This window comes from Lissotriton helveticus, chromosome 1_1 (assembly GCF_964261635.1).
Source record: "Lissotriton helveticus chromosome 1_1, aLisHel1.1, whole genome shotgun sequence".
NCBI classification, from domain to species: domain Eukaryota; kingdom Metazoa; phylum Chordata; class Amphibia; order Caudata; family Salamandridae; genus Lissotriton; species Lissotriton helveticus.
Genome location: NC_136057.1, coordinates 1,918,974,891 through 1,918,987,492, shown reverse-complemented (window position 1 = coordinate 1,918,987,492; position 12,602 = coordinate 1,918,974,891). Strand labels below are relative to the sequence as shown.

General features: G+C 49.4%; 1 protein-coding gene across 1 annotated transcript in view; it reads left to right on the top strand.

Annotated features, from left to right (window-relative positions):
• Window positions 1-12,602, top strand: part of LOC144765937 (uncharacterized) — a 277,263-nt gene that overhangs the window by 197,265 nt on the left and 67,396 nt on the right. Inside the window, exon 28 of the mRNA XM_078650341.1 lies at window positions 335-386. Coding sequence (XP_078506467.1) covers window positions 335-386 — 52 coding nt within the window. The remainder of the gene's footprint in view (window positions 1-334; window positions 387-12,602) is intronic.

Below are 12,602 nucleotides of genomic sequence, written 5' to 3'. Positions count from 1 at the left end.
TCCCTATCACGCAGCGCAGCACAGCAAGGTGGGTCTCTGCGCTGCACCATGTGACTTGGCCATAAGTATGGCCCTAAGTGTTTGAAGATTAAGGTTTTTAGTGAGTATGCTAGGGGACTGAGGAAAACTTTCTATCATAAGGTTGAGGTAAAGAGTATTTCCCATGTCAGAATGTGGACATATGGGACCTCAGGCTTGAACATCACTGTGGTGTCATTTCTTTATCTTGAACTCTACAAGCTCAGTCACACACCAGTGCTTTTGTTTTGAAAAGTTGTTTACCAAACCAGAAAACTGTTTGAATTACTCCTGTTTCTTTTTTGTTTTGTTTCAGTGATTGTTCGGTGCAACACTCCAGGAAAACAATTAACTGCCCCCATTACACAGTGAGTACAATGAGAAGGATCAGCATTTAAACAAGTGTGTGACTGGTAGCAATTTTTGTTATTTTCTGAAGATTGCTTACAATGTGTGCACATCAGATGCATTCATCTCTACAAGTGCAGTAACGCCAAGAAATGGCTAAGCATGTTGTCTGCCTCACCTGATGGAGGGAAATATATTAAATTGAGCCACATTCACCCTCAAGGAAAATAGCCTAGTTAGACCCAGCATAGGCAGCTGATTGCAAAACCTGGTGATTTGACAGTGCCATGGCCCATAAAACTGGTGTGAGAACATTTTCAGGAGGGGCAAGGTAGTCAGACGTTACTGGGCTCAAATTGTACATTTCAGAGCCTTTCACTACCGGTGTACTTGACCATTACCTTGCTATTGAGCCTAAAATTGAGCACCAAGTACACTCCTTTTGCACCGACTCTCAGTGTAGATAAGTTAACTAATCTAATGCTTATTCACGGAGGTAATGTGGATAAATATATATAAAATATTAGAGGATAAGAAATAAGCAGTATCGGTTATCAATTTCACAATTGCTGCTTGGGGAAACTTGCAGTTACTTAACAAATGTTATTCCCAATACGAAGGCATCATACAATCTTTTTAGCGCAAGTTTGAGACAATTGTCCTCATAAAAATCTGATGGGTATAGGTCTTCAGATCTTCAGATCCCAGTTCTAAATCCACCCAGTTCTGGATATGGCTACAGGTGAGACTGCGCTGCTTCTGGTGGTGAGTGGTCCTGCATAGCCCACCAAGAGCAAGTGTGCTGACTCGGTCATGGGTGAGCTGACACTGTTGGGTCGTTGTGCCAAGAACACATTCAAACTCTCTGGTGAAAAAGGTGAGGCAGCATGCATCTGGAAACATGAAGGCCACACTTCTCCAGTACTACTCGTTTTCAAGTTGGTCTTCATTGGTGGCTGTTCTTTAGGCAGCCCAAACACAAATCTGCCACAGAAACAAAGGGCCTGATTGACAAACTGCAATTTGTAGTATCTAAAGTAGCTCTACCGTAGTACTACTTACCTGTTACAAAATGAAGTTCACAAAGGTATAGGTGGAAATCTCCACCTCTCCTACATTTTCTATGGGGAAATCGCTGAACATGCAAGTTTACAACATAGTAGCAAAAATTGTAGGAAATGGGGGAATGGAGACAAAATGTGGAACGCCTATGTAGGAAAGTTCCTTTTTTTGTAGGGTAATCCCCCACCCACACTGTTTGTTCCAATGCTGATAGTTATGACTCTGAAAGTGCATTGGAGCCTGCTGCCCAAGCCCCAGTGCCATTGCTCTGCCCCTAAAACTAATATATGTGAATTTGTAACCAATTTGGCAAGGACTTTTACCCCCTAATAAGACCCTAGTATATGATACCAGTAGTACCCAGGGCATGGGTGTTAAAGAGGTCACCAGGGCCTGAGGTACTGCTTGTTCCACCCTGGGTACAGACAGCAGGCCTGCGGGTGCAGATTGTGGGCGCAGTGACAACTGCTCCAACTCGACTTTGCCCTCATGATGTGTGGTAAAGTCATTGTGCTATTTTTAAAATAGGCCAGTCACCCCTAAGAAAGGAATCCTGAGTCCGGAAGGCAGGGTGCACTATATTTAAGGTGTGGACATGTAAGTGGAAGCTTATATGTCTTTGTAGTTGCTTTTACCATTAAAGGCCACTATATGTGATAGGCGGGCCATCGGATAACATTTGAATTTTGAATTTTAATGAATTTCTAGAGCGCACTGTTACCGAGACGGTTTCCTGGCGCTAGGTAGCGGTGAACCGGTGGGGTCAGGGACGGGGGCTAGACTGCTAGGGATCTGGGAAACAGGAAGGTTTTGAGGTGTTTACGGAATTCCACATAAGAAGTGGAAGCTCTGAGGGCAAAAGGTAGGGAGTTCCAGAAAGAAGGAGCTAGGACCGCGAATCTCGTCCCCCCAGACCTCTTCTTCCTGAAGCGGGGGACTGTCAAGAGAGCCTGGTGAGAGGAACGAAGCTCTCTGGCCGGGAGGTAAGGCATGGCACCTGGGCAAACTCGAGGTCGCCAGCTTCATTATGGCCCTGCCAAAATATGTCATGTTTGGTATCAAACAACATGCCTCATCACTTCTGACACAAATCTCGTGTAGAGGGCGATGTGGTATGCACCCAGGTGTCTTCCAAAGAGGTTGTCCACCCAGCTACACCATCCTTTCCTGTGCTCTGACTGCCAGTCTACAGCTGTTGCCACCAAGACAAGAATCTAAGCTCCTGCTAGGAGGTGAGACCTCTCCCAGGAGTCAGAAACAATGGCCTGGATTGGAAGGAAGTCACACCTCCCTCCCTGACAGGATGGCTAGTGAAGTGACATATCATGGCGGTGAGCTTCAAAGGCCTCCCAAAGGCGGAAACAGCCTTCCCCCTTCCCACAGGCACATTTGCACCTGGGCAGGTGGGAAAATTAGGTATTCGGGAGGTGTACACCCCCAGAAGACCAGCCACACCTCTACGGTGGGCTTCCTAGTCTGTACAGATGAGGAAAACTTCTCCCATTTTTAATGGAGGGTTCTTGGTAGAAAAGGTGACCCACACCCCTAGATGTAGTCACATCAGGTGTGGATTAGCCACTGGGGCTAGTAGCCATTGGCCATTTGCACCCACTCTCTTAATGCCCCAAAATCCAGGATTTAAGGGCTATCCCTGACTTCAGAACCTCATTTCTGATCTGACTTGCAATAAAGGACAAAGAGGAGAACCGTGTCTGCAAAAAAAAAGGATCTGCATAAAGGACAGGCATGATACTCTGCACCTGTGGCAACATCCTGACTATGTCTCGCCCTGGACCTAGGCTCAATTTCCCCAGGCAGAGGATTCCCTTTGAGAGCTAAAGACAACTCCAGACTGCCCTTGATAATGGCACTAGCCTTGCACACGGCAGGTAAAAACAACATACCAGGACCTAGGAATCGCTGGCCTTTGGGCCCTCTGAGGAATCTCCCAAAAGCAGGTGGTCCAGTGCATTGTGGGAAAATGTAGTCCTGACCTCCAGAAAGTTTCAGTCAGATACTAATTTCCCCCATTCTTCCGGACGTTGAAAAAACTTTCTGCCGAACCTTCCGCTGCCAAGGCTTGTTGGTAGGCAATATGGCAATCACCCCTTCACATGATGCTGCACCGCAAGGGAACCCAGCAAAATCCAATATCAGCAGTGACTTCATTGTTGAGTTTTTGCACCTGGTTTCCTGGCAGCACCGTGTTACCGGTAAATCCAGCTCCCCCGCGGCTCCCGCTTCAGCATCACAGACAATTAGGACAACTCTGCAACCGGGCTTCTTGAGCCAGGTAAAGTCAAAATGACTGTAATGTCTTGGTCCTGGGACCCATATCACCTTTAGCCTCCTTGGGTTCCACCAGAATCACGAGATAATACTATATCTTCCAATATTGGTGTTACAGCAGTGGGATTCTGAACTTCTGCTTGACAGTACCATTTAATCATAAGTAATGTGTGCACAAGATATCCACTATTGACGTTCTGGTTAGCTAAGGCGAGGCCCTACCACTTCCACCAGTGGTGGGTGATTACACTCACTGCATAACCTGCACTCACCTTGCGTAGCTTGGAACTGAGCAGTCGGGCTTATCACAGAGGCAATGGGTAAAGCATTAGCACAGAACTCTCACACAATAAATACACTGAGCGTCACAAAAGAGCCTTCACACGTGGTTTATGTAAATAAACTTTATATTCAACACACACATTAAGTAGCACAACATAAACATCATGGACCCTTGCTACTTGCTGTTTTGCTCTCAGGATCCACGTCGTGCACCCTGCTCTGGTGTGTCTGCTGGGCGGAGGCGGCTTCCGTGAACAACTCGCCGGACCCACTCCGCGGGTCCCGCAGCGCGCCTGAGGCAGAGGAGGCGGTTGGGCACAGGCTGCTGAGAGTGCTGGGAGGAGCGCGAGAGAGGCGTTGGGACCAGCGGGGTTGCGAGTGCCAAGCAGGGACTCCAGTATCCAGGAGCCCCTGCGCGCCCAATCAGTGACACCTGGGCTGCTCTCCCCGCTGGCCACGCCCCCCCGCCGAGGAAGTGAAAATCGGCATCCTCCCTCACCCACCTGGGACCCTTGCTACTTGCTGTTTTGCTCTCAGGATCCACGTCGTGCACCCTGCTCTGGTGTGTCTGCTGGGCGGAGGCGGCTTCCGTGAACAACTCGCCGGACCCGCTCCGCGGGTCCCGCAGCGCGCCTGAGGCAGAGGAGGCGGTTGGGCACAGGCTGCTGAGAGTGCTGGGAGGAGCGCGAGAGAGGCGTTGGGACCAGCGGGGTTGCGAGTGCCAAGCAGGGACTCCAGTATCCAGGAGCCCCTGCGCGCCCAATCAGTGACACCTGGGCTGCTCTCCCCGCTGGCCACGCCCCCCCGCCGAGGAAGTGAAAATCGGCATCCTCCCTCACCCACCTGGGACCCTTGCTACTTGCTGTTTTGCTCTCAGGATCCACGTCGTGCACCCTGCTCTGGTGTGTCTGCTGGGCGGAGGCGGCTTCCGTGAACAACTCGCCGGACCCGCTCCGCGGGTCCCGCAGCGCGCCTGAGGCAGAGGAGGCGGTTGGGCACAGGCTGCTGAGAGTGCTGGGAGGAGCGCGAGAGAGGCGTTGGGACCAGCGGGGTTGCGAGTGCCAAGCAGGGACTCCAGTATCCAGGAGCCCCTGCGCGCCCAATCAGTGACACCTGGGCTGCTCTCCCCGCTGGCCACGCCCCCCTGCCTATCAGCCAACCAACAAACAGGCCCTGTGTACTTTGGCCTGCGTAGTAGCCGCTACGCGGGAGCGTGCGGGAGCGCGCCGGGAGAAGCCCGGGACAAGGGCGGGACCGTCTGTGGCCGTCCGGGGCCGTAGGAGGCCGGGCTGGGCCACGTCCCTTGCCCCTCAAAGGCGGTGCATCACACGGCCTGGGTGAGGCCCTGTACCGATCCTCAAACCATGTCTACCCGCTCTGGCAAACTCATCAGGAGTGAAGGCGAGAGAGGATCTACTGCTGGGAGCCCTGTGATTGGAACAATGGACCGCTTCATTACCAGGGTAGCAGCGGTGATAGAAAAGGAGATAGCGATGTCCGAGCGGCGCCTATCTGAGATCTATCTCCCCTCAAGACGATCATCATTGGGGGCTGCTGCCCAGTCGCTCACACCGACTAGTGAGAAGGCTCACTCTGTTCCCCTACCCGGTGCTTCAGGTGTTACTATAGACACTATAGATACGCCCCAGTTGGAGGAAATAGGGCAAAATATAACTAGGTTGGAAAATCTGGCTACGTCCATCCCCTCTGTTTCTGTAGAAGATGGTGACCTTAATTCCCTGTATCCAACTGTAATATTTAAATCCTTTAGTGATGCTATTAGTGTCCCTTCTTCACCAGAATCTCCTACCCCCACACTAGTCACATCAGACGGGGTCCCAGAAGGTGCTTCTGTCAACATCCAATCTCCCGAAACTAGGCAGGACAATAGTCCTAAAAGTAAAAAGGCAAGAAAACGCAAAAAGGGTAGGCTTGTTAGGCAGGCCGCACTTTACCAAAGAGTAAGAAGGCATACTGGACAAGGTATGAGAATCACAAAGGCTGGGCTGTTAGAGAGTGAGGGCGGCATAGAAGGGCCTGCTGTGGACTCCCCTACGGGGACTTGCACAGATGTTAATATTACTAACGTTCCTGCCCTTGCTGACCCTGTAACGCTTGAAAATATCCTAGAGAAGGTAAATAGTCTCCTGAGGCCTCTTTTAGCCCAGGTTAAGGGCCTGGGGGTGAGGATTGACAAATTAGAGCAATCAACCCTTGACGGATTCCACTCACTCAAAACTACAATTAAGCAAATAGTTAGAGTGGGTGAAAACCGGGACATTGGTGCAAAGGGGAAGGAACCACCTCCTCAGAGAGACCCTAAGCCCCTAAACTGTTCAAAGAAGGTTGATCCTAATAATATAATAACTTCATCTTCTAAAACTTCTCCTCCCCCCAAAGTAGGGCTAAACCGTAAGGACTCTCCAGCATGCTCTGTGCATGTCGCAAGTAATCCCAACCCTATCCCACAAAAGCAGCCACTGACAACCAGAGACAAAGTGGAAGATCCACAAGTGGCTGGTACATGTAATAAAACTCAAGGCCCAGTGATAGGGAAAACTCCCAGATCTAGGGTTACGTCTACAGTCCCGGCTCCCACTCCATTGGTCCCCAGAAATCCTGTGCGTCGGATCCCGCCTGTAAACCTCCCGCCAGACTGTCAACCTTTTGTTGCTGTGATGGTAAATGTCCCCCCTCTAAAGGAAGGCCAGATGGAAAATCACCAATCACTTAAGAACAAGTGTATCCACTGGCTGAAGGCATATAAGCCTATTCCCTTGGACGTAGATGGGATTATTTTAAGCGTTCGTAGAGTTGGGTGGGTAGGGCAGGGGAGAAAAACACAGGAAGGGGACTGTATAATTATAAATTTTCAAGACCCTAGAGTAGTGCCCTCCATTTGTTCTCCTATTAAAAACATGGGGGCCCCAGGGATTAAAGTGGTAGACTTATCTTATTTTTACCCTAGGCAAGTTGTAAAACTAACTGGAGAAAGCCAAATCTCCCCTGGGCTGGGACACATTGGGGAGGTTTCCTGGGCAGGGAAAATGGGAGGCACGAGGGCTAATCACGTGTGGGCGCCAAGCTCGAACTGACTGGAACTTGGGAGTAGAGCGTACCCAACAGGAGAATTGCCCTCTCAAATCCTTTTGACTAGCGGGACGTTAGCCACTAAAACTAGCATCCATGGCCCCTGCTCCCCTAAGATATCCATGGCGAGGCCCATAGACGAGAATACTCTTGCACCCAGAGACATTCCAGCTGTGACGGACCTGGCTTTCAAGGTTTTCAGCTGGAATGTCGCAGGGATTGCAAGAAAGTTGGCCCAACCGGATTTTGCTGCTTGGATTGATGAGCACTCTGTGTGTATTTTTCAAGAGACATGGAGTTTGGCCCCGGCCCATAGGGTGGGATTCTCCTCCCATTCTGTCCCCGCTCAAACCTCGGAAACAGGGAGAGGGCGTCCCTTGGGTGGCCTCCTTATCTGGGTTGCTGCCTCTTTAGATTGTAGAGTAGAGGAGTTCCCCACAGGCTGCCCGGATATTCAAAACATCACCTTAACAGACCAAAGGGGGAGACTGGTCCTAAATATTTATAATGTTTATGCTCGTGGGACCAAGGGTGGACGGAAGTCTCCTGTAATATCTCTTCTTGAGACCATTCTAAAAAATACTCCTCACAAGATGCGTACATTGGTTGCAGGAGATATGAATTGTACTTTCGAGCCCTTGGGCTCGGACGTAGCCCTTGACCAAGATGAGGAGGATGCTAGAAGGGGGATTCCTGTATTGGAAATTTCTCCGATCAGGAGGTGGTCAGAAGTGGCGCTCCAGCTATATTCCCTGTGTCTCGAATTAAACTTACGGGCAGCAAATGGGAGGACAAATTCGGACAGGGTGGGGGCCCACACTTATAATAGACCAGGGCACACTTCGAGGATCGATTATTTGTTGATAGACGTACACCTATGGCCCCATGTAAGGGACATGCTGGTGGTCCCTGCGTCTGAAAGCGATCATAATTCGCTTTCCCTAAAAATGGACCAGTGGTGGCGCCCTAGAGAAAAGGGATATATTACCCCGGTACCTGCTCCTCCCGACGAGTCTGAAGTCTCCCCTTGTGGGAGAAGAATAAAATGGGCGAAATTGGTCCTCTCTGAGGCAAGGGTAGGGGAAATTTCATCTCTCCTAAACCTCGCAGTGGCAACCCTTGGGTCCCCTATTGAAGGAGTGGGCAGAGCGAGTGGGCTGTTTGTCGCCCTGATAGAGGCGTTGACTAATGTGTTTACCCCATACTCTAGTAAGCCGGGCAATAAAAGATCTATAAAGCCCGCTGATGGATGGTATACCCAATCATGTAGGGCGTATAAGTCAAAATTAGTGGAGGCTGTAAAGTTTAAATCCCCCAGTGAGATTCAGGTCGCAAGGAAGACCTATAATAAAGCCCTTAAAAATGCTAGGAGGGAGTGGGAAGATAAGTTCTGGGAAGACCTGCTCTTAGCGAGTAAAAGTAGGGACACAAGGGCTTTCTGGAATCTTATAGCTTCACGGAATAAACCCGCTGAAACTATGAGACCCTGTAATATTCCGCCCCAAAATTGGGTAAATCATTTTGGGGCGTTATACCTCCCTCCAGACGGGGACATGAACATGGGGGTGAACTTCTCACTAGTAATTGAACCTCAGTCCTATGATTTCTTCACCCCTGTAGAAATTGAGGGGGTCATAGGGTGGGTAGCTCCCCGCAAGGCAGCGGGCCCAGATGGCCTCCCGGGGGACTTAATGAAGGCTTATCCTGTAGAATGGGGAAGGGTGATAGCTGCTCTCCTCAATGACATCATGATGGGAGGAGCAGTACCAGAATCTTGGAAAGGGGCAGTGGTGGTCCCAATTTACAAAAAAGGCTGTAGGGAAACCCCGGGGAACTACCGCCCAATAAGTTTGATAGACTCCACCCAAAAGATAGCTGGTAAAGCTATTCTCGGAAGGATCCTCCACTGGGTGGAGGAAAATAAAATCCTATCAGACTTCCAGGCAGGCTTCCGGGCAGGAATGGGTACAATAGAGCAGGTGTTTAGGTTGGCACTATTGGGATGGAAGGTGGTGGATCTAGGTAGGGGTAGTCTTTACTTGGCCTTTATAGACCTGAAGACTGCCTTTGACCTGGTCCCCCGGGAAGAACTATGGAGGGTACTTTATAAACTGGGATTGCCCGATTATATCTTGTCCCTCCTCATTAGCCTCCATGCCAATACCTATGCACAGGTTCGTTGGGGTAAAAACGGAGAGGTCACTGAAAAAATACCGGTGTCTAGGGGAGTAAGACAGGGTTGCGTCTTGGCGCCCACCCTATTCTCACTTTATCTAAATGGGGTGGTGGAATATCTCCAACAAGAACCAGCCGACGCCCCCTGTCTCGGAGGAGTCCGGATCCCCACCCTGCTTTTTGCGGATGACACGCTTTTGATCTCGAAGACTCCCCAAGGCCTCCAGAAACTCCTAACGCGCTTCCAGGAGTTTTGTGCTGCAAAAGGGCTAATAATAAACGTGGACAAAACTAAATACCTAGTCCTAAACCCCCCACGGAAATTGGGCCGCCCACCTATGCTTAACTCTGTTGCCCTAGAAAAAGTATCCGAATTCGATTATCTCGGAATTCGGATCACGGATAGAATGTCCTGGGGAAATCACATAGATAAAATGGTCCTTAACCATAAGAGAGTAGGAGGAGCTCTTATGAGGGAGTACCGGGCCTCACCGAGGAGATCGCTTACCCCGGTAATTGAAATTTACAAGACCAAGGTAGTGACATCAGCCTTGTACGGGGCTGAATTGTGGGGCCACTCCCGATTGGACACTCTGGTAACAGCTGAGACCAAGCTTCTGAAATCAATCATTGCCATCCCCCTGAGCACCCCATCTGTACCTGTGCTGTTGGACACAGGCTGCAGAAGCATTAAGGATCAAGCTCTGCTTCGCCCTCTTCTTTTATGGACCCGAATCTGGAGGGGCGAGGAGTTAAAATGCTATGCTGACGGCCTGAGGGAAATTATGAGCCTGGGGGGTTGGGCAAAGATAAGATGGCTAAGGGATACCAAAAACCTGATGGAGAAAATTGGTTTGGGAGACTACTGGTCATCGCGTTCAGCTCCGCCGAAAGATGTTGTAAAGGCCCTTTTCTGGAAATGGGTCGCGGAGCAACTCATTACAAACTCGATCCATTGTAAATCTACTGCCGCCTTTTTACTTGTTAAAGACATCGTGGCATTTGAACCCTATTTGGATTTAATTACTCTTCCCCTTGATCGTGCCCTTTATTTTAAATTTAGAGTTGGTTCTCTACCTCTTGGTGCTCTGGTATCTAACTGGAGCTCCACGGCCCGTAAGTCCCCGAATTGTGCCTGTTGCCCAAGTAAGATAGAGTCCGTTGCGCATGTACTGTTTGAATGCCCGGATTATGCAAGGCCTAGGGGCACTTGGTTGAAGCCCCTTTGCCGAAATATGGGCACACGTAGCCACTTAACAGCTCTACGTATCCTAACCACGGACACATCCCCCCTGATTGTATGTGGAACTGCAAAATTTTTAAAACAGTTTTGGCTTATTCGTTGCAAGAGATTGTCAGTAGCGATTTAATTCTGTTTAGCTAATTTATCAGCGGACAATCTATGTCCTTTTATCCCTTTTAAATGTGCTTTTTATACTGACTTCTTTAAGTGATGCTTTTTGTATAATTGAAAATGTTTGTATTGCATGTGTGCTTATAAGATATCTTGCATATCGAATAAAAGCTTTTGACTGACTGACATCATGTATTTCTGGGCATAAATCTCATCTGGAAATATCACTAGCAGTACTAGGCCCAACAGTGTAAAAATGACATCAGTAATATGCACAATTGGGAAGAATCCTACTTTACCCTGAGCACCCTTATGCGGGGCGAAACATTGTCAGAATGAAGCCCACACTTGCAATTATTATAATGCAATACCACACAGTTATAGGGTGCACCCCAGATCACAACAATATCAGAAATATGTACACACAGATAATTACAACACTTTTAAGCAGCACCGTGGGCCAAGGCAGCACAGGTGAAAACAAATGTCAAACGTAGTATGCTTTTGGCAAGGAATCAACGTGTAAAGAACACCGCCGTGTGGTGTAATTAATAACAGGCAGTCACTTCTACACACTCATTCAGCAACGATATGCGGTGCCACAGATACAAGGCAGGTCCGAATGGAGCGCACACATGTATGCAGCACCATAAAGCAGTGCAACTGATATCAGCATGTTAGTTGATAATGCACATGCAGATCCCGTGTCCCATTTAGCTAACCCCGACTACCCTGGGCCTACACCCATGGGCTGAAGCTAAAGAAAACCTTCCCCCAGTTACTAGGCAGATGGCGGCCCGAGTCACCCTTAGTCATGGTCCCTGGGAAGAAGGTGGGGGTAGGTAGCAGGGCTAATTAGGTGGCAGTCAACAATTGGAAGTTTTTCCACTGCTCAGGAAGTTCACCCACGGTATGCAGAGCAGAAGTGGGGTGAGGGGGATAGTTGTTCAATCCTAGGGTTCCACACTGTGCCTTCCAGCACTAGCCCACTTCTGCGAAGCAAGGGGGGGTCACACAGTCTTTTGACCCACTTCCTATCGCTCTCGGAAGCGTTCCTTAGACCAGTCAATTACTCGCAACACCCAGGCCTGGTCCGGGCAATACTACCTTGCAACACAAAGTCGTCGGACCGGGTGAGGAGAGGACAAATTGTCTGTCGCACTGAGGGCACAAAGGAAGAGCCTATCGGAAGAAGGGGGCACCCTGTCGAACACACATCGAACAAAGTAGCACCCAGGCAATCTGAGCACTAAAGAACATAAATCCACTCCTCTGCACCTCCTTGGAAATGAGGCATAACTTCTGGTGTGTGTTGTTAAAAGTCACACCAGACAGTCCTGGTCACAAACATTGAAGAGTCGAAAACTCAGTACCTCCCTGAAAATGATGCTCAATGTCTGGTGCCCATTGACCTGAATCGCAGGAAACAGTTCCGGTCACACACAATGAAGAGTTGTGAATTTCGTATCTCCCTGGAAATTAGGCACAACATCTGGTGCGGGTTGATATGTGTTGCTCCTGGCAGTGCTGGCCACACACAAAGAAGATTTGTACCTCCCTGGAAATGAGACACAACGCCTAATGCACGTTGATACAGGTAACACCAGACAATTCCGGTCACACTCAACGAAGAGTTGCAGATACTGTACCCCCCTGGAAATGAAAAAGACACACAATTGATGGATGGAATGCAGAACAAATCAGAACATTCACCCCTAGTCAAGATATCTGGGTTAAATCCATCATTCTTTTGCTCACCATGCCACCCCAGTTTAGACCTGGCCATATGCAAATCAGTCTTGACCCTGTGCCTCATGTGAACAGTCCAGCCCGAACTGCCAAGCCAGGTGTGGGTCCTCCGCAGTAGGTCTTTGATGTAACTGAGACATCCACAAGAGAATAGGGGGCAAGCTAACAAGCTCTTGGAAAGCACACTTCAGGGTGTCACACAGCAGCAAGCAGTCAAACTAGGCCAGTCACTATT